This window comes from Girardinichthys multiradiatus, chromosome 18 (genome assembly GCF_021462225.1).
Source record: "Girardinichthys multiradiatus isolate DD_20200921_A chromosome 18, DD_fGirMul_XY1, whole genome shotgun sequence".
Classification (NCBI taxonomy): domain Eukaryota; kingdom Metazoa; phylum Chordata; class Actinopteri; order Cyprinodontiformes; family Goodeidae; genus Girardinichthys; species Girardinichthys multiradiatus.
The window spans coordinates 18,820,781-18,845,146 of NC_061810.1; the positions used below are offsets into that span (position 1 = coordinate 18,820,781).

The 24,366-nt window shown below is 40.1% G+C and overlaps 1 protein-coding gene across 6 annotated transcripts in view; it reads left to right on the forward strand.

Annotated features, from left to right (window-relative positions):
* zbbx (zinc finger, B-box domain containing) overlaps nucleotides 1–24,366 on the forward strand; it is an 80,314-nt gene that overhangs the window by 12,242 nt on the left and 43,706 nt on the right. For 5 of the 6 annotated variants that reach the window (XR_007042268.1, XR_007042269.1, XR_007042270.1 and 2 more), the window contains exons 4-7: nucleotides 5,208–5,310; nucleotides 5,534–5,585; nucleotides 6,801–6,916; nucleotides 22,641–22,862. Coding sequence is in view for 3 of the 6 variants with exons in the window: in XM_047390885.1 (XP_047246841.1) it covers nucleotides 5,208–5,310; nucleotides 5,534–5,585; nucleotides 6,801–6,916; nucleotides 22,641–22,862 (493 nt within the window). In the remaining 3 variants the exon portion in view is untranslated. The remainder of the gene's footprint in view (nucleotides 1–5,207; nucleotides 5,311–5,533; nucleotides 5,586–6,800; nucleotides 6,917–22,640; nucleotides 22,863–24,366) is intronic. The other variant, XM_047390886.1, reaches the window with a different exon arrangement.

The following is a 24,366-nucleotide window of genomic DNA, read 5'->3' on the forward strand; positions in this document are numbered from 1 at the left end:
CCAACAACAAAGAACAAAAAAACCAAAAAAAAAAAAAAAACCCAAGGTAATTAAAGTGCTTTATATAATGAAAAAAAGGCTGAAATTTTCCTTAAATACAAGAAATACAACAGAAGAATGTGGGTAAAATGTTAGTGTTACATTAAAACAACAGTAATATGTAAAAAAAAAAAACATACTTAAAATGAAACTTAAAAAAATCTTGTGGGGAAAAGTGTACAATAAAGATAATTATACAACATTGGTCTCAAAACCTCAACACAATTACATGGCAAAGAAGTGTGCATATCACACTCGGTGTCTGTAAGAAGAAGAGACACTAACTGTGAGAATGTCTATTTCTGTTTGCTTCTCAGAGCAGTTTTAGCCATTGTTATTTAGAATTTAGGTTTACTCACACTTACATAAGTGTGAGTGTAGTTCATTGTGCATCTGTTTGGATTAGATGATTTGATTTTTATCAATGCATTCTATACATAAACCCAAATAGGCATCAGGGGCGGCCCTGAGGGGACACCCTGTCTTCATGTGCTGACAGGGCTGTGCCTCAACTGTCACCTCTAGCGACAGTCCTGTTGCTGTGATGATGCTGCTAGGATGATTACCTGACGCCTTCCCTCAGTGTCAGTACGGCAAAGCAACAACATCAGGTTGCTGGATTCTCTCACCATTGCATATGCACACATACAGATTCAAAGCCTGACTTCCTGAGCCTTGACAGGCTGCCAGCTCAATCTAAAATAAACTTTTTCCAAAGACAGCCCAACATCACAATAGAATAAATGCCATAAATAATTCAGCAACATGAGCATGAACAACTCATCCCCAACACTTTTTTTATTCACTTTTGAAAAGTCAACACTTTTGAAAAAAACAGCTGTGCAAAGTTTGAACTCATGTATGCTTTCTGGGTATGGCCCATTACTGGTATCAAGGTATACCAAGGTTTTAAAAGACATTATTGCTTCTCTATATGTGTAAAGCATAGAGTAATAAAGCTGCCTATTCCTAACCTCCCAAATCTTTCTGTCCCTTACAAGAAAGACATATAGAGATCTTTGAAAATATTTCCTGTTACAAATATATGGTTTTGAAAGTAAAGGAGCTCTTCAGATAAACTTGTTTTAAATCTACAGTTGTAAAGCTACAAATGGCATATCTGTCAAAATGCCCACTGGAGGTTGGCTACCTCAGCAGATATTCCAACTAATTTACCCACTACTATCAGTTTGTTGGGCTTGTATTATTCTATAAATAGAGAACGGTAAAACATGCTTAGCATTCTGCGTAATAAGCACAATTTTTAACAACTAAATTTAGCAGTTATTCAGTATTTTTGGAAACCTTAATGCTTAAAATAAATGCTACAGAGAACACTATTTTAACTGTAAAAATTAATATGACATGCTAGCAGTTTCTTTGGATAGTTGTTGCCTTTCTGTTTTAAATGAAAACAATTAGATAATTTCATACATTTGTTTCAAAAAAACTGTCAAAATACTGTGATATCATGGTGCTTTTACTCCAAGTTATACCAGACTCCTGATGTTCAAATGTTTTACAAATGCCATCCATATGTTTAGGGAAACTATTGTTCCTACAGTAAGTGTTATGAAGTTTATTTGCTTTCATGGCCTAAGCCTATGTATGTTCCACTCATTCCATCTCCCACCAGGGTTAAAACACATAAGCTTTAGGCACTCAAGGCATCCTATCTGATCTCTTTAACATCAAACCAGTACTTAGTAACAACAACCATACAGCCCTCCCTAACATAACCCTCCTAATAAATTAAATACCTCTCACACCTGCCTTTTGGGTTCTCAGCTGCACCCTGTCCTGAATGATCATATAGGCTCATACATTATATTTGCTTAATCACATCTGAAGTTAGGAGCACTCTTCTACTGCTCAATAAGGAATGCAGAAACTATTCCAGGTTGTGTTCCCTAGAATTGGTTGTGCCAGCTGATGGATGCTAGAAATCTTTTACATCTCTCCTATAGAATAGAAGCTGAAACTCTCTGATATTGAAGTTATAAAGTACTTAAAGCAAGTTTCTAAATATAAAATCAGGTCCTTCCACTGTCACACCCCTGCTCCACAAAAAAAATAAAGTTACCCATTTACTTTTGGGTGACTAGCTTATGGGGTTAATGAAACCCATCATTGCAGCCTTAACACCATTCATGTTATCAAATTTTCTGACTGATATACCAGGGCTGCAAGGTGGCGCAGTTGCCTTGCAGCAAGGAGGTCCTAGGTTCGATTCCTGGCCGGGGGTCTTTCTGCATGGAGTTTGCATGTTCTCTCCGTGCATGCGTGGGTTCTCACCGGGTACTCCGGCTTCCTCCCACAGTCCAAAGACATGCCTGTTAGGTTAATTGATCACTCTAAATTGCCCTTAGGTGTATGAATGTGTATGTGCATGGTTGTTTGTGTGTTGCCCTGCGATGGACTGGCGACCTGTCCAGGGTGTACCCCGCCTCTTGCCCATAGACTGCTGGACTGCTTGTACAGTTTGTGTTAATGATTGATAGGTCATGTCAGTTGTGAGAAATGTGCAAGAAAGTATCTTGAATTTCTGCATATTGGCAGAAACTTGTGCCATCAGAAACGTAATTATATTTGCTCAGACTGAATCTGTATTCACATAATTTGAAATTAAATGCATTGTTTGATGTTTGAAATTAATGTCACTAAATTGAAACTGAATTCATTTGCTTTGACAATGTAATTTGTTGTACTGAAAATTCAGTTTGACTACTTTCACTTTCAGTTTAAGAATTCAGCTTCAGTTCCAAAAATAAGATTTTTTGTCTTACATTTGGGTCCTTGAGGAAAGCCACACAGTAATTAAACACGGATTCACCAATTCATCATCGTTCACTATTACAGTCTCCAAGTTCAAGGGCTGCATCCTTCGAAGGCTGCATTTGTAGGCTAGTTACACTATAGCAAGGCGAAGGCTTCTCCAAATGTGGCCAACAAATGTGTCCGTCTTTGCCCCAGATTTTAAAGACGGAGGACATGGAGGAAGGTGTATTCGAAGTGGATTGTTCAAATGGAAATTGTAATCAGAGGAGATAGATGAGCTGTGAATAAAGTTGGATATATTGTGCTTTCTGTGATACAAAATAATTTTTTACAATGTTCTTGGGCGAGGATGTAGTGGTGCAAACATGAAATATCTGCTCGGTTTATCAAGATCTTGCTTAATTGCAAAAATTCTCTGATGTGTTCGGAGATGTCCGCTGACCCAACAGCCGGCTCGCCCCGTCAGCTGTCAGCTGACCGGGCGGTTGAGGTGCACTAAACCCAGAGAGAACAGCTGAGTCCCAGAACATTGTTTTCAAACTCCTGCTGGGTTTCCTCAATGGGTGGAAGTTAAACAGATATAATTCAGTTAGATGATATCTAACTTAATATTTGGTTTATTTATTGTTATTATTATTATTGTTATTATTATTATTGTGCTCTAAAAATAAAATTTGTTCAGAAAGTTAATTTGTTAGTGTTTAAGTTGTTAAAGGGTTTACAAATAAATTAACGGTATTTGTCAAAATTTTAATCACAGTGCTGTATTTTTTTTATCTATGAACACAAAAATTGTTTTGAAATTTTAAATGACCGATTAATGAATGGGAACAAAATGAAAAGATAAATAAAACAAGAACATTTTAACCAAATTGGATTATATGTCATCAGGAATGTGTAAAAGGCTAAACAAGCTCAGAATGACATTAAGGAAGTTTAACCTTTTGTAAAAACATAAATCGGTAAATCTGTTTGATTAATCTCTGGCTTTCTTCAAGACATGATTGGAAATGAAATGAAATTCTAGAACTGAAAGTGAAAGAAGTCAAACTGAATTTTCAAAACAAAATACTGTTTAGTTTAAAAACGTAAAGCCAGACTCTAAAATATGTCCTGTTACTGTGACTATTGTTATAAGCCTGACAAAAGCACTGAGAGTTATATGAAACAGCTGACAATGCTGCTTTTTTCAGCAGTCCTGCAGAGATTATTTGGAATAGGTGCTTTGACAAAAGATTCATGCTGCCATATTAAAATCTACCAGAGCTCTTCACTGTCTCGTTAGTAAGTATAAGGAACTAAAGACAGATGTCTGACTCTAAATTAGATTATTTTGGCATAGTGATACTAATTTACATGTTGTTTGGTTTAAGTGGAATGAATAAATGGATGAATAAGTGCGCCTTCTAGAAACTCTGGGTTTTTGACAACACTTCCATTCAGTTATTTGGTAGTTTTATCTAAATGCTTGCCCTGAAACACAGACTTGTATTTAGAGAGTTACAAACACTTATCATGCCCATCAATGTTATAATAATTTTGGAGATGAAACAATTGTGCAGCATACATCTTTAATCAATGTTAAAACTTATACATACACATACATATACGTATATCACCTGTAATATTATTGGTAAATTCCCACAGCCAGTTGCTCACACACTTATTTAGCTATTAATAAGCTTCTGGAATGATTCTGGCCACATAATTCACGACCCTAACCAAAATTGTTATTTTTTCTTTTGTGGTGATGTCCTGTATTCAGCCATCTAGTGGTTGATTATAAGGTTGAGAGATTTGGAGGTAATACTTCTTTATTTTTGCATCAACTTTGTGCAATGCACCAGCACTGCTAGTAGAGAAACAGACCCCCAGCATGACGCTACTCCCTTCATGCTTGACAGTGGGCTTCTTCATTTAAAATGCCTTACCTCAACTTGTCCAAACAGATTTCTTATATGAAACTCAGTTTTTTCTCGCCTGACTTTTCTCCAAAAATCATGTGGATTTTCCATGTCAACAACTTATGGGCAACTGCAACTTTCAGTTTTCTTGGTCAGGAGCCTCTCACTTCATGACAATGTAAAAATGAATGTGGACAGTGATAGTGGTGTATTGGCAGCTTAGAGTTCATAGCCTACTTGTTGTTTCTGATCATACTATTAAGTTTTCCTTCATCTGTTTTTGACATTTTAGGTCAGGTGGTTAAAAACTGGGCACAGTTGGATGTTCTGTTGACCAAACACACATCAATATTAGTATTTGGCACTGTAGATGCCAATATCTACAGTATCTTTACATGTGTTCCTCTATCCATTATTGTGGGAAGTAAAATACCCAAAATTCATAATTCACCTGTGTGTATGTATGTCCATTTTTCTTTCCTTCAGACATTTAAGAGACTTTAGATGGAGGTTTGGAAAATCTATTTCTTCAAACAGTAACTCTCAACCAAACATTGTCAAGACAACCAACTACAACAAATTTCAAAAGGTAAAGTAAAAATCTAACTTTACATCGTTTGGTTTTCTTATTTTATGGAACTTAATCCAGGCTCTCTGCGCTTCATTTCTTTTTATTTTCAATCCTGTACATTTAATGGCACATCAAATATGCAGCAGTAGTTATATTATTATTGATTATACAAACAGGAACATATTTTACCAAGTTTTTGGTGAACTTTCACCTATTTGTGACCTCTATGTCATCTTTACAGCTTTCAGCAGGTAGACTGAAGATAAGAGTTCTGAAGGATGAATCTTTGAGAGGTGAGGACTAACTACAGTATCAATCTCAGTTGCAACATGCTTGTACCATGAAGTTGACCTCTACAAAACGTTTGAGCATATTGGGCTATCCTATTTGTGAGCAACAGTTTTTTAAAACCACCTCTAAATGTTTTGTTCAAGGTTTCCCTCAGTATAGATTTTTTTGCCTAGAGATACTGTATTTCTGGCAACAGGTAAAGCTGCTTGCACAGTGTCCTATCTCGCTGTGTGAAAATATTTGATATGTGGTCTAAACACAGGTGCAGTTCATGGGAAATCAAGTCCTTTCGTGTCTTGGATAAATGTGTATAAACTTGAGTTTTTACCCCCTCAATTGCATAGAGTGTTTATTGGCATGATGCCACCATCGCTCTTTCACAGCTGAAATTTGAGGATCAACTGATCCTCTGGAAATTATAGTTCAATGCTCTGAGAGTGTCCCAAGATGGTCAAATAATTATTAGATGAATTAACTAGAAAGTAGGTCAGCCGTCCGTCAGTATAAGAGTTAGGTATGAGCAGGAAAGTGACTCTTCCTCAGTCCAAACAGAGTGTTTGCATGCTGTAGCATGGGTTTAGGTAATGGTATTACTGGGTAATTGCTGCAAGAATTGTGTAGCACTTAAAGTCCTTCATAATGCAGTATTTGTGTGGTACATATGGCATCTCAGAGATGGGATGTTCACGTCATGGATTTTTCCTGGTTTTTCTGGAAATCAAATTATGTATTCTAACATATCAAATGTGTAGGAAGGTGATCCTTCATTGTTATTTTCCTAAAGCTGTCCATCTTTCTACACCCCTAAAACATAAGGCAGATACACAATAGTGTGGTGAAATATATATATCCCATATACCTCTTTTAGCACATTGATTCAGAAGGGTCTAGTATGCACAGATGTTGGATGTCAGCACTCTATTAGTGGTAATTACAACTGGGATTCTGCAGTTTATATTGTTAGTTGTAGCTGTTGGTATCAATATGGGATGCATTTAACAGTAAAAGTGAAAGACTCCAAATATTTTTTTCCAGTTGTGGATTATGCCTGCAAAAGGGCATTAACATTCTGTTCTGGACACTATTTCTTTACAATATCTAATTAATGTGTTCTGTTTGTCTTTGCCAGGCTGTTTCGAAAGTGCAATGCAAATGTCAATAATAATAAATAAAGTCCCTGTGCCAGGTGTCAACATCAGTGTGTTTACTGTTTTCAGCTCCAGTCCAGTCAACACCTTCACCTTCAGTCCCTAATTCTGGTCTTGGAATGACGAGTAGAAGCAGAGAAAAGGGAACGATCTCCAGACAGTTTGAAATAAAGACTGCTGAATTAGTAAGGACACAAACACATTTGATATTTACTCTGAAGGTCTTTTAAGGTTGTTAGTTCTTAAGGAATCTGAGAAGGAAAAGCAGCATTCTTTTACTTTGTTGTTTAGAGGCATCTATCTGTTGAGTCCTTTTTTCTTTAAAAAAAAAGTTTAAGCAGATTAAATTTACTCTTTGCTGCCAAAAGCACAAACATTTACATTTGGTTATAAAGCTAAGCTGGTAATTTATTTAAGATACAGTTAGAATTTAAATCGTATATGGCAGGTCTTCCACTTGCCTTTGCTGCCTTTCTTTTTCAACATGGCTTTTATTCTTTATTTGTTTATCTATTGATTTCATTTAAACATATTGTTTCTTTGTTCTGTTGCATGGGTCTTGATGTATTTCTGTTCTTTGTCTCTCCTCTGTGTGAGCTTTTGGCTTCTGTTGTTTCAGATGCCCATTACCTCCTATTTTTTTCCCTCTTGGACATTAGGTTTATCCATCTTTCTTTCCACCACACACTTTATCTCCTTACTCCTTTCTCTCACTTCCATCTGCTTTAAAATGAAGTTGTCTTCCCTATGTCTTGTTTACCTGTTTTTCTTTATCTTCTCCTTTACGATACCTCAACTGTCCTATCCAACGGTCGATCTGAGTGTTTGTGTTTGCACTGATAACTGTTTAGTTGGATCTATTCATCGATACTGAAGACCCCTAAGGGCCCCATTGTTTATTTTTTCTCACTCGTCTTCCTACAGCTCTAGGAGGTGGGGCAGCTACTCACAAATGTTTGTGTGGATAAAAAGTGTGAATGTGTGTAAAATGAACTGCTTGGCTGCTATCTATTCTTGTTTCACTATGCATTTAGCTGACCTTAGTTTATAGGTGATGCTTCCAAGACACTGAGGCAGAAAAAGTAAGTAAAGGGTGTGAGAGCAAGACAAACTCACAGAGGAAATGAAGGAGGGGTAAATTGGCTGAGTTGACATCCTGCCCTTTGTGTTATGGAATAACTTATTCAAATCCAGCACACAAAATGCATTCAAATCTGATGTGGTAATTTGCTCCAAAGTGCATGCTCTGATAGCGCTGAACTGTCTATTAAGGTGTCCAGTGCCCCCAGCCTTCCATAGTGATGGGTTTAATGTCAGACACATAGGCTAAATGCAAGCACAGTACACCTGACACCCTAATGCGCGCAGATTTTAAATAGCTCTTGCACCATAATGATTGTGATAAAGGGAAGCTTTAAAACTGTCTCCAAACCTCTGTCTGAAAATGCACTTATGCACACAGTTGCTCACATGCACCTGCAAATGGAAACTTCCAAACATAAATGCATTTTGGCTTGTCTGAGGTTACAACTCAGACTTTGACATAATTTACCAATATCCCACAGGCAACACAAACTCTGCACAATCTACTAAGTGTCATCTAGATAAAAAAAAAAAAAGACCAAAAAAAGTGCCTCCTTTACTTTTCTGCATAGTAGCATAGAGTGTAGCTGCTTGGAACCTGATAGGGAAGCCTCATCCTCAGGGAGTGGCTGTAATTTATCCTCAGGCCCGAGCTGGAAAATGAGGCTTTGTTTTACGGTATACCATTAAACTACAATGTAGCAGCTGTAAGTATTTGTGTGCATGCAGATGCACTTATTGATTTTAGTGCAATGTTTCTTCAATTTATGTTTCTGATATAAGCTAAGAAAAGACAAATGTAACAAAAATGAACTGTAATTGTACAACTGACCAAAGAATGCTTCAGTAATTACACTGTATGGGGAATTTTCTTTTTTGCTCAGACTGTCTCATATAGACCTATGGTTTTGCAAAAAGCTGAATTATTATAGTAATTCAGGTGAAAGGTATTTCATTGATTTTATATTTTGTTACTTTTCTGTCAAGCCATTACTAGTGGTACATGTTTCACACAGGAAGATCACGCACAGCTAACCACCTCCTTTTTTCTTCAGAGCTAACTGCCCAATGCACACATGATGACAGTTTAAAGGCTCAAAAATAGCAGTCACATGCATTCCCATGAAGTCATTAAAACTATCCACCTTATTCCTGGTATTGTTGCTGTTGGACTAATTGCGTGTTCAACTTCTAGTAGGATGATCAACGTTACATTAAAGCATTTTGTTTTGGTAGTTGTATGTTTGAGAAATTGAATTGCAGTGCTGCTAAATGTATTCTTTTTTGTCTGTTTAAATAATCCCACTACCTCCCACTAGATCCCACTTTCTATACAAACGTCTGTGTGTTTATATACACACATATTACTTGTGCTGTTCATAGCTGCTTAACTTGTGGCTTCAACAGGTTCATGTTAAACATTCACCCAAAGAGAAATTGAATTAATGATATAATCTTCTATAATCAGTGGATTATTTTCCAGCAGTTAACAACAAAAAAATTATCAAAATTAATGTGGCATATAATCGGCATCAACCCCAAAATCCTATAAACGTGGAGTCAAACTCTTTTTTAACATTTTTAACAAAAAGTCAAAATAAGATAATCCTTACCCCAGGTCGTGATCTGGCTGCAACTGATCACCAGTGAAAAAAACAAAACAAACTTTGTCTTCTGTTCAGGATTTAAAGCACCTCTTAGAACAGATCAGGTGAGGTTTTAGGTTAAAGAAACAATGAATAACTTATTTACTTCCTTTTATGATCAGGAATAATTGATATGTCTTTCTATCCATAACCAAATCTCACATCTTAACTCTCAAAACACTGAACTACAAAATTAAAGAAATCTCATCAATTTAAAATAATGGAAATTTAAAATCAATATCAGCTTACATTATATTTTAATCTTCGTTCTTCATCTGTAGCAATGGAACTGGTAAAGTAACTAAATATGTTAATATAGGTAAAAAAGTCAATTCATTCAGGTCAATCTCTTTGAAAATGAAAGTGTTGCTATGATTATGTTATCCAGTTTAAAATATAAAAGTTAATATTCCTACATGTTTTAACCTGTATTTTCTGTGCTTGACACCGATTTACATATAGTAATACTGGGTATAGGTCGCAAACACAATTCAAGCAAAGCCTCATTGGTCATAGGAACATGGTGGATACAAAATCCATCCCAGGCCAGCCGAGATACATAGTCCCTCCAGCATGTCCTGGGCAGTCCCCTGGGCCTTGTCCCGGTGGGACGTGCCTGGAACACCTCCTGAGGAAGGCGTCCATGAGGCATCCGGTATAGATGCCCGAGCCACCTCAACTGGCTCCTCTCGATGTAGAGGAGCAGCGGCTCTACTCCGAGCTCCTCACCCTATCTCTAAGGGAGTGCCCGGCCACCCTACGGAGGAAGCTCGTTTCAGCCGCTTGTTTCCGGGATCTCGTTCTTTTGGTCATGACCCAAAGTTCATGGCCATAGGTGAGGGTAGGAACGTAGACCGACCGGTAAATCGAGAGCTTCGCTTTTCGGCTCAGCTCTCTCTTCACCACAACAGACTGGCACAGCGCCCCCATTACTGTGGCAGCCGCACCGATCCGTCTGTCGATCTCCCGCTCCATTCTTCCCTCACTCGTGAACAAGACCCCAAGATACTTAAACTCCTCCACTTGAGGCAGGAACTCCCCTCCAACCTGAAGAGGACAAGCCACCCTTTTCCGGTCGAGAACCATGGCCTCGGACTTGGAGGAGCTGATCTTCATCCCAGCCGCTTCACACTCAGCTGCGAACCGCCCCAGTGCGTGCTGTAGGTCTTGGCTAGAGGAGGCCAGCAGGACCACGTCATCTGCAAAAAGAAGAGACGAAATCTTCTGGTCCCCAAACCAGACCTCCTCCGGCCCTTGGCTGCACCTAGAAATCCTGTCCATAAAAGTTATGAACAGGACCGGTGACAAAGGGCAGCCCTGCCGGAGACCAACATGCACCGGGAACAGGTCCGACTTAATGCCGGCAATGCGAACCAAACTCCTGCTCCGCTTGTACAGAGACCGGATGGCCCCTAGTAAAGAGCCCCCGATTCCATACTCCTGGAGCACCCAACACAGGGCATCACGAGGGACACAGTCGAATGCTTTCTACAGGTCCACAAAACACATGTGGACCTGTTGGGCAAACTCCCATGAACCCTCGAGTATCCTGTAGAGGGTATAGAGCTGGTCCAGTTTTCCACGGCCGGGGCGAAAACCACAATGCTCCTCCTGAAGCCGGGGTTCGACTATCGGCCGGACTCTCCTCTCCAATACCCTGGCGTAGGCCTTAACAGGGAGGCTGAGGAGTGTGATACCCCTGTAGTTGGAACACACCCTCCGGTCACCCTTCTTATGTAGGGGGACCACCACCCCAGTCTGCCAATCCAAAGGCACTGTCCCCGTCCGCCACGCAATGTTGAAGAAGTGTGTCAACCATGACAGCCCCACAACATCCAAAGACTTGAGGTACTCAGGGCGGATCTCATCCAACCCCGAAGCCCTGCCACCGCGGAGCTTTTTAATTACCTCGGTGACTTCAGCCTGGGTGATGAAAGAGTCCAACCCCGAGTCCCCAGCCTCTGTTTCCACCAGGGAATGCGTGATGGCAGGATTGAGGAGATCCTCGAAGTACTCCTTCCACCGCCGGATAATGTCCCCAGTCGAGGTCAGCAGCTCCCCACCCCCACTGTAAACAGTGTTGGCGAAGCACTGCTTCGCCCTCCTGAGGCGCCGGACGGTTTGCCAGAACCGCTTTGGGGCCAACCGGTAGTCCTTCTCCATGGCCTCACTGAACTCCTCCCAGGTTCGAGTTTTTGCCTCTGCCACCGCCCGGGCCGCGGCACGCTTGGCCCCACGGTACCCGTCAGCCGCCTCAGGAGTCCCACAAGCCAACCACAGCCGATAGGACTCCTTCTTCAGCTTGACAGTGTCCCTTTCTGTCGGTGTCCACCACCGGGTTCGGGGATTGCTGCCGCGACAGGCACCACATACCTTACGGTCGCAGCTACGGGCGGTAGCATCGACAATAGATGTGGAGAACATGGTCCACTCGGTCTCTATGTCTCCAACATCCCTCGGAATCTGGTCAAAGCTCTCCCGGAGGTGAGAGTTGAATACATCCCTGGCCAAGGGGTCCGCCAGACGTTCCCAGCAGACCCTCACTATGCGCTTGGGCCTGCCAAGTCTGTCCGGTGACAACCCTTGAACATGGTGTTCATTATGGACAATCCGTGACTAGCACAGAAGTCCAATAACAAAACACCGCTCGGATTCAGATCGGGGAGGCCATTCCTCCTGATCACGCCTCTCCAGGTGTCACTGTCGTTTCCCACGTGGGCGTTGAAGTCCCCCAGCAGAATAATGGAGTCGCACTATCCAGCACCCCCAACAGGGACGCCTAGAAGGCCGGGTAGTCCGCACTACCACTTGGCCAGTAGGCCGAAATGATAGTCACAGACCTCTCCCCAACCCGAATGTGCAGGGATGCGACGATCTCATCCACTGGGGTAAACCCCAACACTAGACGTCTGAGCTGGGGGGCGACAAGCAAACCCACCCCAGCCTGCCGCCTCTCCCCGTGGGCCACTCCAGAGTAGTAGAGAGTCCTGCCCCTCTCGAGGAGATGGGTTCCAGAGCCCATGCCGTGCGTGGAGGTGAGCCCAACTATTTCTAGTCGATATCTCTCGACCTCCCGTACAAGCTCAGGCTCCTTCCCCCCCAGCGAGGTGACATTCCACGTCGCTAGAGCCAGCCTAAGCATCCGGGGATCCATATTCAGTCCTCTTCACTTAATCAACATGAAACTGTCCTCAGAGACAGATAACATGATAGTGTAAGTTGGTCTCAAGTACTGACAGATTTGGCTGGAGGGTGTGGCTGTGCCAGTGTGGCGAGGTGTGACGTCATGCCATGGGCTTATGTTTGGCTCTAAATTACAAACGCAGTCTGATTTACTCCAAACTGAATATGGTTGACCTTTGTGAACCCCCAAACAGCTCTATTTGATTACATTGGAAATTGAATCAAATTAATGAATGAAATTGAATCGCTTTAGCTCCCTGATACATCATCGGATCCACTTCAGATTTTGTATGCAACATCATCGACGAATACTGAACACTGGCACAGTCAATTGATCACTTTAGCCCCGCCCACTTAAACCAGGAAGGCACGTGTTTCACTGTTAGATGTTCTCCTTTTAAACTCTCACTGATACAAGGTTCAAGCAGTTTTTCATCTCCCAAACAGCTCTAATGGATTACCTTGGACTTTGGATCAACGGCGTCCTGTAGGAAACTTTAACCGCTTTATCTCCCTCATACATCATTTGATCCACACCAAATTTTGTGTGCATCATCATGGACGAGGACTGAACTGTGCTGTAAGACAGAGCGCTACAGGAGAACCTTCAAGCCCACAGCCATCAGCATCTACAACGGCTCTTTGAAGAAACCTACATAATGAGCTACAACAACATTTGATTTCCCTTTGAGATTAATAATGTATTTTTGAATTGAAGTGAATTGAACTGAACACGTTGCCATGGTTAATTAATGACATTGCTTTAGCCCTGCCCACTGACAACCAAATAACAGGTTTCTCAGCTGATTAACCTTCGTTGACAGTCTCCAGAAGTTTCAAACTTTTTCTAACAAGGCACAATAATTTTAGATGACATTTTTAAAGCACAACAGGAAGTCTTTGTTAATCATTCACCACCAAATGCAGCTTCCGTTGGGAAGGTCAGATTTTGGCCAAATTTTGAACGCTTCTTGCCGTAGCACAACTCTGCATCAAGACGATCATATGAAAGCTTGCTCACAGTGCTGCTTAGTGGAATTGAGAGGTGGGCTCCTCAATGCTGTAGAGGTGGAGAGGCCAGGCTCCCGCAGTTGCGGCACAGTCCGCGCGGCGCTGAGCTTCGAGGGCTGCCCAATGCTGCTTGCAGTGTTTATTGTGTTTGTATTCACCCTGGTCTTGCCTGTGGGTTCTGTCCACCCAGTCCAGGCATATCTGCCGTACCTGCAACTAAAACTTTAAGATACCTTTCTGTATCAGTGATAATGACCTCCTTTCAGACACTTTCAAACACCCACGCATGCATATGCAGTACTTATGTACTCTTGGTGCACTGACATAAGGTACATGTTCAAAAAAAGCACTGTCTTTCTCTCTTCCCTGCCAGATAAGTCATTTCCGTATTCATTTTGTCAAAGTTTGTCCGGCAAAGATGAGATACTTGAAGAAGAAGATTGGGAGATACTTGGATGTAGATTTAAAGAGGTTTTTACTCATGGCTACTGCAGAAACTTAAGGTACCTGCACAGTATGTGCACACTTAGCCCTTTTAAAGACCCTTGGTTCAGATAATTGCACAAATGTTAAAATTTTTTTCTTTATTTACAGCCTCTGTGCTTCTCAGTCATAGAGCACACACATCCCCATGCGCACATACTGAAGGGAGTCTTAGTCTCTTTTGTAATATGGACTAAGAACTACTACATAAGCTGCTTTGACATACTTTAACAGAAGGGGGCACTGATTCTCCACAGGAGGATCTTCATTCATGGAGGCAATATAACATGTGCATTATGCCTGTTTCCTCTCCATGTTCATTCTCAGTGTTTCTCTTCTTTACTGACGCTTTCAATTATGTCCTCTTCAGTTCTGTTCTCCTTTGGTTTTGCTCATTTTCTGACTGTTTTTGCTGTAAGTTAAAGTTAGTTACTTATCAAAACGTACCTCTACAATAAAGAAATATATTTCTGTGAGTTGCCATGTGTTGCATTTGTGTTTATCTTCATGTTCATATGCACATACTTTTTTGACAGGAAAATAATGAACTTTATCACAATATGCTAATATTTTGAGAAGGACCTGTAGATCAGCTGCTTTAGTAAGGTCCACATTGGTTGACTGGAGCATCTCAGACAAAACCTTTGTTGGGGATGACAACAAAACCTTTTCTGAAGACCACAAGGAGTCCTATGAAATACAAGTCAATCTGAAACCTTTTGCTTCTGCAGCTTTTTGTGGATTAGTGGAATTTCCTCCAGCACTCTCATTACTGCAGAAAATCTGTCACAGACAGACACAGGAGGCTCAAAGTGATTGAAATAGATTACTTTAATGTCTTATAGAACATAAGGTGTAACCAATCTAGCGCTCATCTATAACCATACTTAAAACATTAATTCAGAATATAAAACATGGAAACTAATTAGCAGGACTCCAGAACGGTACATATGAACCACTGGTGGGGAAAACAGGCTGACAAGCTGGGGACACTAAATGATTTTTTGCCCAATTTTACCCCTTATTCTCAGTCGGGAAGAGTCTGCATCAGTTTGCAGTAGTTGCAGCCAGTCAGCAGGGCGAGTCAGCACAAAAAGCTGTTAGTTTGAGATGGGGTGAAGGCTGGAGTCTGCAAGTGTGAGAGGGAAACAGACCTGACCTCAGTCACAGTCACACTTTTGAATGTTTTGAGCCAAATCCTGATACATTTTGGTAGAGGTAACTTATTACTGACACAACGCAAAACACTTGTTGCCTACAGACAATGATTAAAGTGGCTGTGACCCGAAATCAACTGCACGCGATTTTTTTCTTTGTCATTGAAAGATATATTTTTATATATACATTATCCACATAACTTTAAAACATGTGGGAATAATGCAAACTATCAACTAACTAATCATAATCATGTAGTGTTACAAAACAAACCAAAGAACAAAAAAAGAGACCATTTGATATGTAACTATAAAATACATTAAATAAGGGCCCTAATGGGGAGAACATGCAAACTCCATGCAGAAAGACCCCTGGCCAGGAGAATTACCATTTCTGAAAAAAAAAAAAAAAGAAATTTCTGAACTAAATGTATATATCATCATTTCTAAATGTTTATTTACAAAATCCAGCTGATTGTCAGCTAAGATAGAAATAGCAACATATTTAGATTAAAGTCAATATTAAGTCATTTTAAAACCCACAAACAGCCCCCAAAATCAACTCTAAACAAATCATATTTGTGTGATAAACGTAACGTTTTCAAAATTACATCTCTTTTATTCTATAAGGGTGTAAAAGAGAAACATAATCCGTCCGAATTCTGAGAATTCTATTACAACCACCTACTATATGTTTGCTCATTCAAAGTGTAGCTGGAGTTTCAATGCGATGTTGGTGTGTTAAGTTGGCTTTATAGTTTGTTTGATAAATCCTGTACTCTGAGATTGCTCAGCAGGTCCAGTTTTTAAGTTTGTGATCCTCAGTCTTTTAGTTGTGAAATCAAAAATCTATTAAAACCAGTCTGTTAGTGTGAACTCCAAGTCTTTTCAAAATCTGTAAAGACTGTAAATGGTGTATTGTGTGCCCCCAGCATAACAAAGGAAGTGGGAAGGACAAGACCTTATATACAAATCTAAGACAGCCATGGCAACCATGAAGCCAGAACAGCAGGGGGGCAGGAAATAACCAATATCTCAAAAATACAACAGGAAATGAACACAGTCTTATAACTAAAACTTATGACAGGACTGTAAATATCAAAGCCCAGAGAAAACAAACCCACATAAACCATGAGAAATCTAGTGTTTCCATAACATGAAAATCCATAAAAGTCTAGCATACTTTGAAAAGTATGTATTTATACATTTTCTAATGACTAGTATGCTGAGCTGAATGGGAGAACATCATAAAACTACATCTACAGCTTTACCAGACTATGATATAAATTTTTGCTAAAACGTGTTTTTGTAATACACACTATTCAGCTTTTATAAATGCTCAAGCACATTGTTTATTCTTTTTTTCAATACTTTATCACTGGTCAAGTTACCACACTAACGTGCCTTTGGGATGCAACATGGAGTGAGTAAACCATGCACATGGATGGGCAGAGACAAAAACTGCAGACCCTTGAAAAGGCTCCATGAAACCACAAGAGACATCCCTTATTTTCTCTGTATCTTTTCAATGTTCATTTGGTTTTCTATCCTCACTTTAGCCAGTAATGGAAAACTGTGTATTTTGGCTGAATATTAAGACTGGGGATTATGCTCATGCAGCTGACGTAGGCATATCTCTCTCTCTCCCCTATGCTAATCCTGTTTGATTTTCCTCTGAAAAAAATATTTATATATGCCTCACCTTCTGATGAGGGGTGAGGCAGACTGAAGTACAGAAAGATCTCTCTAGATATGTCCTGCTCTTCACACATCCAGACCTGGTTTAATAATAATGAATTTATTAATCATTGTTTGTGTTTTATTAACGCAGAACCACATAAAGTGGGTGTGGTACCCCGCAGGGTAGCAAAATATTGTCATGTAATGTTGAAGAGCATCATTTAAACTAATATTAGCATGTTTAATTGAGCTTATCAGTGTCATAATGTTATTCTTATTTTGTCTGTCAGATCATCCCTACCCACTTCTCTAAGGAAAACATGCTGCATTCTTCATTGCATTTTGTCTTCAGTAGGTCATATTTCTGTAATGATCCTGCATCTAGCAAATTAGGAACAAATCATGGTCAACTAACTTGAGGAAAATGATTTCACACAGGCCACATAGTTAAATTTCATAAGACTGCATCCGTGAAATGAATTTTTTTAAATATGAATTTGAAATCATGTAATTTGTTGTCAGTCTCTGTGAAAGTTCTACTTTTACTTTATCAGACCCAGACTTTGGCCTATCATAGGAGAGCTTAGTTTCTTAACATTAAGTAATTTATTTACCTTTTCTCTTCCTTTTTTTTCAGCATTTGTATTTTTCATCCAACCTATTAAAATTGTTTTGAAAACAGCATCATATCTTCCTCTGACGATATGCCCATTTGCATTTTAAACTAATGCTTTACAAATACAGTAATATTACAGTGCATGTAGCCATTGTGTTTGATTTTTGCATCGTATGTTTGTAAGTTGGACCCACTGCACTACAATTACACCGTCACAAAGAGAGTTTCAGATGCTGATCTGACGCGCACTTTGTTTCAGACGCACTAAAACCTTCAGCATGTATCAAAGTGCACCTGTAAACACAACTGGAAACTGGTCAGAAAGAGGAGAAAAGGTAGCTTTAGTAACCATCTGTATGTTTTGGCTGTTTTTGATTTGCTATTATGGAGTCTTGAAAGGAGAGAGAAATGGCCCAACACCTGTAAGAATGTCTGAACACAAAGATCTGATACTTAAATATGTTACTCCCCTCCTCTGAGATCCTGAACTCAACACATACACAGAATACACCTAATAGGCTGCACTTTGCTTTCTTGTAAGAGTAGAAATATTTCAGAATAAAAAACACATTTTCTGTCTTTTCCCAGTTGGGCATGCTCTAGTATAACCATTTATAAATCAGATTTGGAGTGTGTAAAATACATTGGATAAACAGAGGAGGGTTTGGAGTTTCCTGTACCAAATCTAATTATAGTTTGTTTTTTTTTCTGCAGAAGAGAATTTTATCCCTAAAGAGTTTTGCTTTTTATGTGGCATACTTTGTTGACAAGCATGCCACATAAAAAATAGGTGTCATAAATACAAAATAGGTTTCATAAATGCAACTACTAGGTCAATGCAAAGGTCACCTGATTCTTTTTCTTTCTTGCCCAGTTTGTTTGACTGGACTTGATTTAAAACTTTTAAACATGTATCCCTGTGAAGGTGCTACATGTCCAATTGTAACTGTTTCAGTATTGGTCATTATAAAATCCTTCAGGGCTTCAAGATGGTTCCTTGGTGCCTGGATGACTGTCAGGCTCAAGCACTCATAGATGCTGTTTTATCAGATGGTCGATCAAATGAGAACCCAGCTAAGCTTTAAAAGAGCTGTTGAAATTTTGTCACTTAATAGAATTAAAGGGCCTGTGTACTTTCCTGCTGTCAAATCTGCTGATTGAAATTATACCCAGTTAATGTTCGGACACAGAATACAAGGTCAATGTAAAGATGGTATAGAACAACATAACAGTAAGAGGTGATGTGTGTATACAAATGTCTAAATCAAAATTAGTTCTGTTATGAACCAATTGACTCAATTAAGTTTATTTTGCCTCTAATAACTAAAAATTATTTTCCTCCATTTCTCACGTAGTACAAAAAGTAAATCACAGATTTAGTTTAATTTGCTTTGAATTTACTATGTTACTATATATAATGAAAGGAACCATCCACTGAACCATTGACACTTTCCTGATGTCACTGTCACGTTAATTAACATAACCAGTGTGACAAAAGCTGTGTCACAGTATAGGAATCTAGCTGTTTAGAAGGGACTCCAAGAAACATTTAATCTTATATTGAAGTTCTCTTCTTCAGAGCTTTACTGAGTTGCTTAGGCATTTCTATTGTACTGTTCATTTGTTAGTCCAAAGGCACTGCATTTAGTCATTAATCAAAATACTGACAGCAAAAACCTTAGCCTTAGCAGCGTAAACTATTAATTGCACAACTTTCAGCTTGTTGTATAAAACAACTGTCACGGATTACTGTGAGATTCAGACTTTCACTTTTACCATCATGAATGTTAATTTTAGCACAATTAGCAATGTTAAGATTTAAGCTCAAAATACAACCACAGTGTCATTTATGTTTAGAATATGTGAGAGGAATTAATAAACATGACAACAGGGTAAAAAGTACATTATTTTTTAATTTATTTTAAATATTATTTTTGGTTTTCAATTTTCTAAACAATCGTCTAGAAATAGTCGGACTCGCCTCCACGCACAGCGTGGGCTCTGGAACCCATCTCCTTGAGAGGGGTTGGACTCTCTTCTACTCTGGAGTGGCCCACGGGGAGAGGCGGCGGGCTGGTGTGGGTTTGCTTGTTGCCTCCCAGCTCAGCCGTCTCGTGTTGAGGTTTACCCCAGTGGATGAGAGGGTCGTATCCCTGCGCCTTCGGGTTGGGGAGAGGTCTCTGACTATCATTTCAGCCTACGGGCCGAGTGGTAGTGCAGAGTACCCGGCCTTCTTGCCGTCCCTGTCGGGGGTGCTGGATAGTGCCCCTCCCGGGGACTCCATTATTCTGCTAGGGGACTTCAACGCCCACGTGGGGAACGACAGTGACACCTGGAGAGGCGTGATCGGGAGGAATGGCCTCCCCGATCTGAATCCGAGCGGTGTTTTGTTATTGGACTTCTGTGCTAGTCACGGATTGTCCATAACGAACACCATGTTCAAACATAAGGGTGTCCATCAGTGCACTTGGCACCAGGACACCCTAGGCAAGAGGTTGATGATCGACTTTGTTGTCGTATCATCAGACCTTCGGCCGCATGTTTTGGACACTCGGGTGAAGAGAGGGGCTGAGCTGTCCACTGATCACCACCTGGTGGTGAGTTGGATCCGCTGGAGGAGGAGAAAGCCGGACAGACTTGGCAGGCCCAAGCGCATAGTGACGGTCTGCTGAGAACGCCTGGCGGAGCCCTCGGCCAGGGATGTATTCAACTCCCACCTCCGGGAGAGCTTCGACCAGATCCCGGGGGATGTTGGAGACATAGAGTCCGAGTGGACCATGTTCTCCGCATCTATTGTCGATGCTGCTGCTTGTAGCTGCGGACGTAAGGTCTGCGGTGCCTGTCGCGGTGGCAATCCCAGAACCCGGTGGTGGACACCGGCAGTAAGGGTTGCTGTCAAGCTGAAGAAGGAGTCCTATCGGCTGTGGTTGGCTTGTGGGACTCCTGAGGCGGCTGACGGGTACCGTGAGGCCAAGCGTGCTGCGGCCTGGGCTGTGCCGGTCCGTTGTGGTGAAGAGAGATCTGAGCCTAAAAGCAAAGCTCTCAATTTACCGGTCGGTCTACGTTCCTACCCTCACCTATGGTTATGAACTTTGGGTCATGACCGAAAGAACGAGATCCCGGATACAAGCGGCTGAAATGAGCTTCCTCCGTAGGGTGGCTGGGCACTCCCTTAGAGATAGGGTGAGGAGCTCGGCCATCCGGGAGGGGCTCGTAGTAGAGCCGCTGCTCCTCCACATCGAGAGGAGCCAGTTGAGGTGGGTCGGGCATCTATACCGGATGCCTCCTGGACGCCATCCTCGGGAGGTGTTCCAGGCACGTCCCACCGGGAGGAGGCCCAGGGGACGGCCCAGGACACGCTGGATGGACTATGTCTCTCGGCTGGCCTGGGAACGCCTTGGGCTCCCCCTGGAGGAACTGGAGGAGGTGTCTGGAGAGAGGGACGCCTGGGCGTCTCTGCTGAGTCTGCTGCCCCCGCGACCCGGTCCCGGATAAGCGGAAGATGACGAGTATGAGTACGGGTACGAATTTTCTAAACACTCACAATAACATAATAAAATTTGTACCTTACTTTGTTGTCTTATCACTGATACTTTGCTTGTCTATACATTAATATCTTCAAGGCAGTTTACATTTCTTTTCCCTTGTGACCTGTATAGATTAAGCTTATTACATGTAAGTTAAGACCCTTTTTTATGTGTTATATATATAGTGCTTAGACTTTTTTGTAATAGTTTTGTGCAGCTTTTATGTGATGCACAGATTTGTGTATATATATTCTGCGTTGATTTATTTTGATTAAAATTTGGATGCATTCTTTAACTCTATAAAATGGACTTCTCTGTATTGACTTTTTAAGGTTAGACCAGGGATGTAAGTGTGAGCACTTAAAATAATTAGGGTTACCCTCTAAATGAGGTCAGAAGAGCTGTCTGGCATCATCCCTTTTGCTTTATGCCATCGGTATACTTTAAATAGGGCTTGCTTTGTATTTACTACTTTAATTTGGGTAAAAGTTGTGAGTGATAAATCTCTTGTCTAAAATTTAACAATGAGATTGATCATTTTTGTTGAACACATTTGCTGTCGTTTGGCACAACATCATACCGCAGTAGAGTTACTCTTCATGGCACTACCTTGGCTTGTAGCAATATTGTAAAGAACAATTATACAATGTTAGTCGGATGTACGTAAGCACATTAAAACTGAGCATGTTTTGTAATCGGTGATCTTTCTAGAACCACCTCCTTTCATCTGTCATGTTTAAACAATTACTTTCAATTATAAAGTTCCCTTAGGTTAAGGAAAATATACACTCACTATTTGTTAGATACACCTTTTTAATTTTTTGTTAACACAAATAGCTAACCAGTCAGTCACATAACAGTCATTCAATGTATAGAGGCATCTAGATGTGCTGAAGAAGACTTGCTGAAGTTCAGACCAAGTGTCAGAATGGGAAAGAAAGTGGCTTTAAGTGGCTTTGATAGTGTCATGGAGTATTTCATAAACTTCAGTTTGACGTGGATTTTCATGCACAACTATTTCTCATGCTTACATAGAATTGCAGGAAAAAGAAAAAATCAAGTTACAGTCAGTTCACAAAAAAATATTTGTTGATATCAGATGAGAATGACATCAATTAAGATTTCTGTTAAATTATTAGACTAGGGGCTTCAACCTACAGTATATGATCTCTTTTTTTAAAGTAGAAAACGGTTTATTAGGTTTGTCCGTGAAACGATAAGGCCTAAGTTATTCATACACATGACAGATTTAGATGGGATGTAATCTTTAATATCACCAACATTTTTCTTCTGAACTAACCTTTGTAGTTTTGTACACAGCTGTATACTTCTCTTTTCTAGTAGTTTTCTCTCTCATTTATCACTGCTTGATGGCCAGAATTAGGCTTCATTATGGTAATGTAAACTCTCAATAGGAGCCTGATCTTGCAGTAATGATATTTCAATAGAAATTAGATCAAGGCAGTAATTTCAGCCTCCTAAACTAATGCTGAACTGGTGTCATATATTATGGTCTTCTGTTGCAGACAGATACACAGGCTCATGTGATCAGCCAAGACATCAGCTGCTTCCAGAGACAGATTAACCCTGGCTCTTTTCCCGGTACCTATAATCCTGATTCCAGTACAAGCCCTGATCCCAATCACACCATCACATCCTCTACAATAACCAGAAGAGTAGATGAGAGCCTAGAGAATGGAACAAAAGTGAAGGAAAAACAGATGAAAATTCCTCATAACTGCAGCCAGGTATGTGCGGTGTAAGTGGCTGACTTGACAACTTTGTAAAGTTGCAATAGCTTTAGAGTATAAATTATACACAAAATACCCATTGTGGGAACAAAATATTAGGAAACATACAAAATGCACATAATATCTGAATATGTTGTTCTCCTAAGCATTATTTTACCTGAGAAGAACACATTTTTGCTTATTTCTTTCCCAACAGTATAAATCATGACCATGTGTACAGGTCAGTTAAAATAAACATCTGAGTAATTTTTACTTGTTATTCGATTACATTATCATTTGTGAAATCATAATTTTAAAAGCACTGTTTAAAAGTATTCACTATATCAGTGGGCTTGCTTATTCTTTTAGTTATTGGGTTTTTTCTTTCCTTTTTAAAAGATGGTCTATACTTGGGTTTCTAAAAAAAATCAAGCCTTTATACATGAATGGATGCAACATAAAAAACAAAAGGGCTTAGCAGTGGGTAAAATTACACTCAATTTGCAGTTCACATGATGTGACAATGCACTAAAAAGATATCAAACAAGCCTCTACATGGTGTGAGTTCTACCTGTGAGTCAATTGAAAGTACTTCAAACAAACCCTAATTGACGCCATATCCACAGGCTGTATCTAAAGGAAAACTTGTGAACTGCATGTACCTTTGGAGTGAAAGGGGGCCCTCCAGCAGCGCAGGTCTGGCAGGAACAGTTAGATTGACATTTCATACTCTTTACACAACCAAGTGCAGTTGACCTCATTCTGACAGTAGTCTTTTCAAACAACCGAGGTCAGAAGGTAAAGAGAAAGTTTGGTCAATGTCCAGCTATTGTACAACAAACTGTTATTTAGTTAGAAGTTTGAAAAACAAACAAAACAAAATAATTTGCTTAACCTGCTTGTTTATTAGAGAAATATTAATTTAACAACCTTAATGTCTTGTATTTGAATTCTAGCTGGTTAAAAAAAACATAAAGTAGTTGTTATTACATAAGTGGAAGGAAAATGGTCAATTTTTTTACAATTTGATTAAAGCCTTTATAAAACTAAATTTTGCTGCAACTACAGCTGTCTTTTAGAGGTGTTTCTCTTTCTAGAAAATAAAAATGTGACTATTCTTAGCAAAATAGATGTCATTTTGATGTCATGGACATCTTCCATGAACATCAGTTTTCAAGTCTTGTCACAAATGCTCAATTGGATTAAGCTCTGGACTTATGGATAAGCAGGTATAGACAATGATTGTCCTGATGAAAGGAGAACCTATGTCCCAGTCTCAAATCTTTTGCAGCCTCTAACAGGTTTCCTTCTCAGGTTACCCTATATTGAGCTACATTCATCTTCCTATCAACTTTGACCAGCCTCCCTGTCAGCATAGTGAAACGTATTCCTACAGCATAGTGCTGCCACAACCATGTCACACTGTGGGCATGGTGTGCTAGTTTTCTAATACAGTGTTTTACATGTTGACCATTACCTTGTATAATATTGTCAATGGAGTTTGATCCGCTTTCAAAAGTGC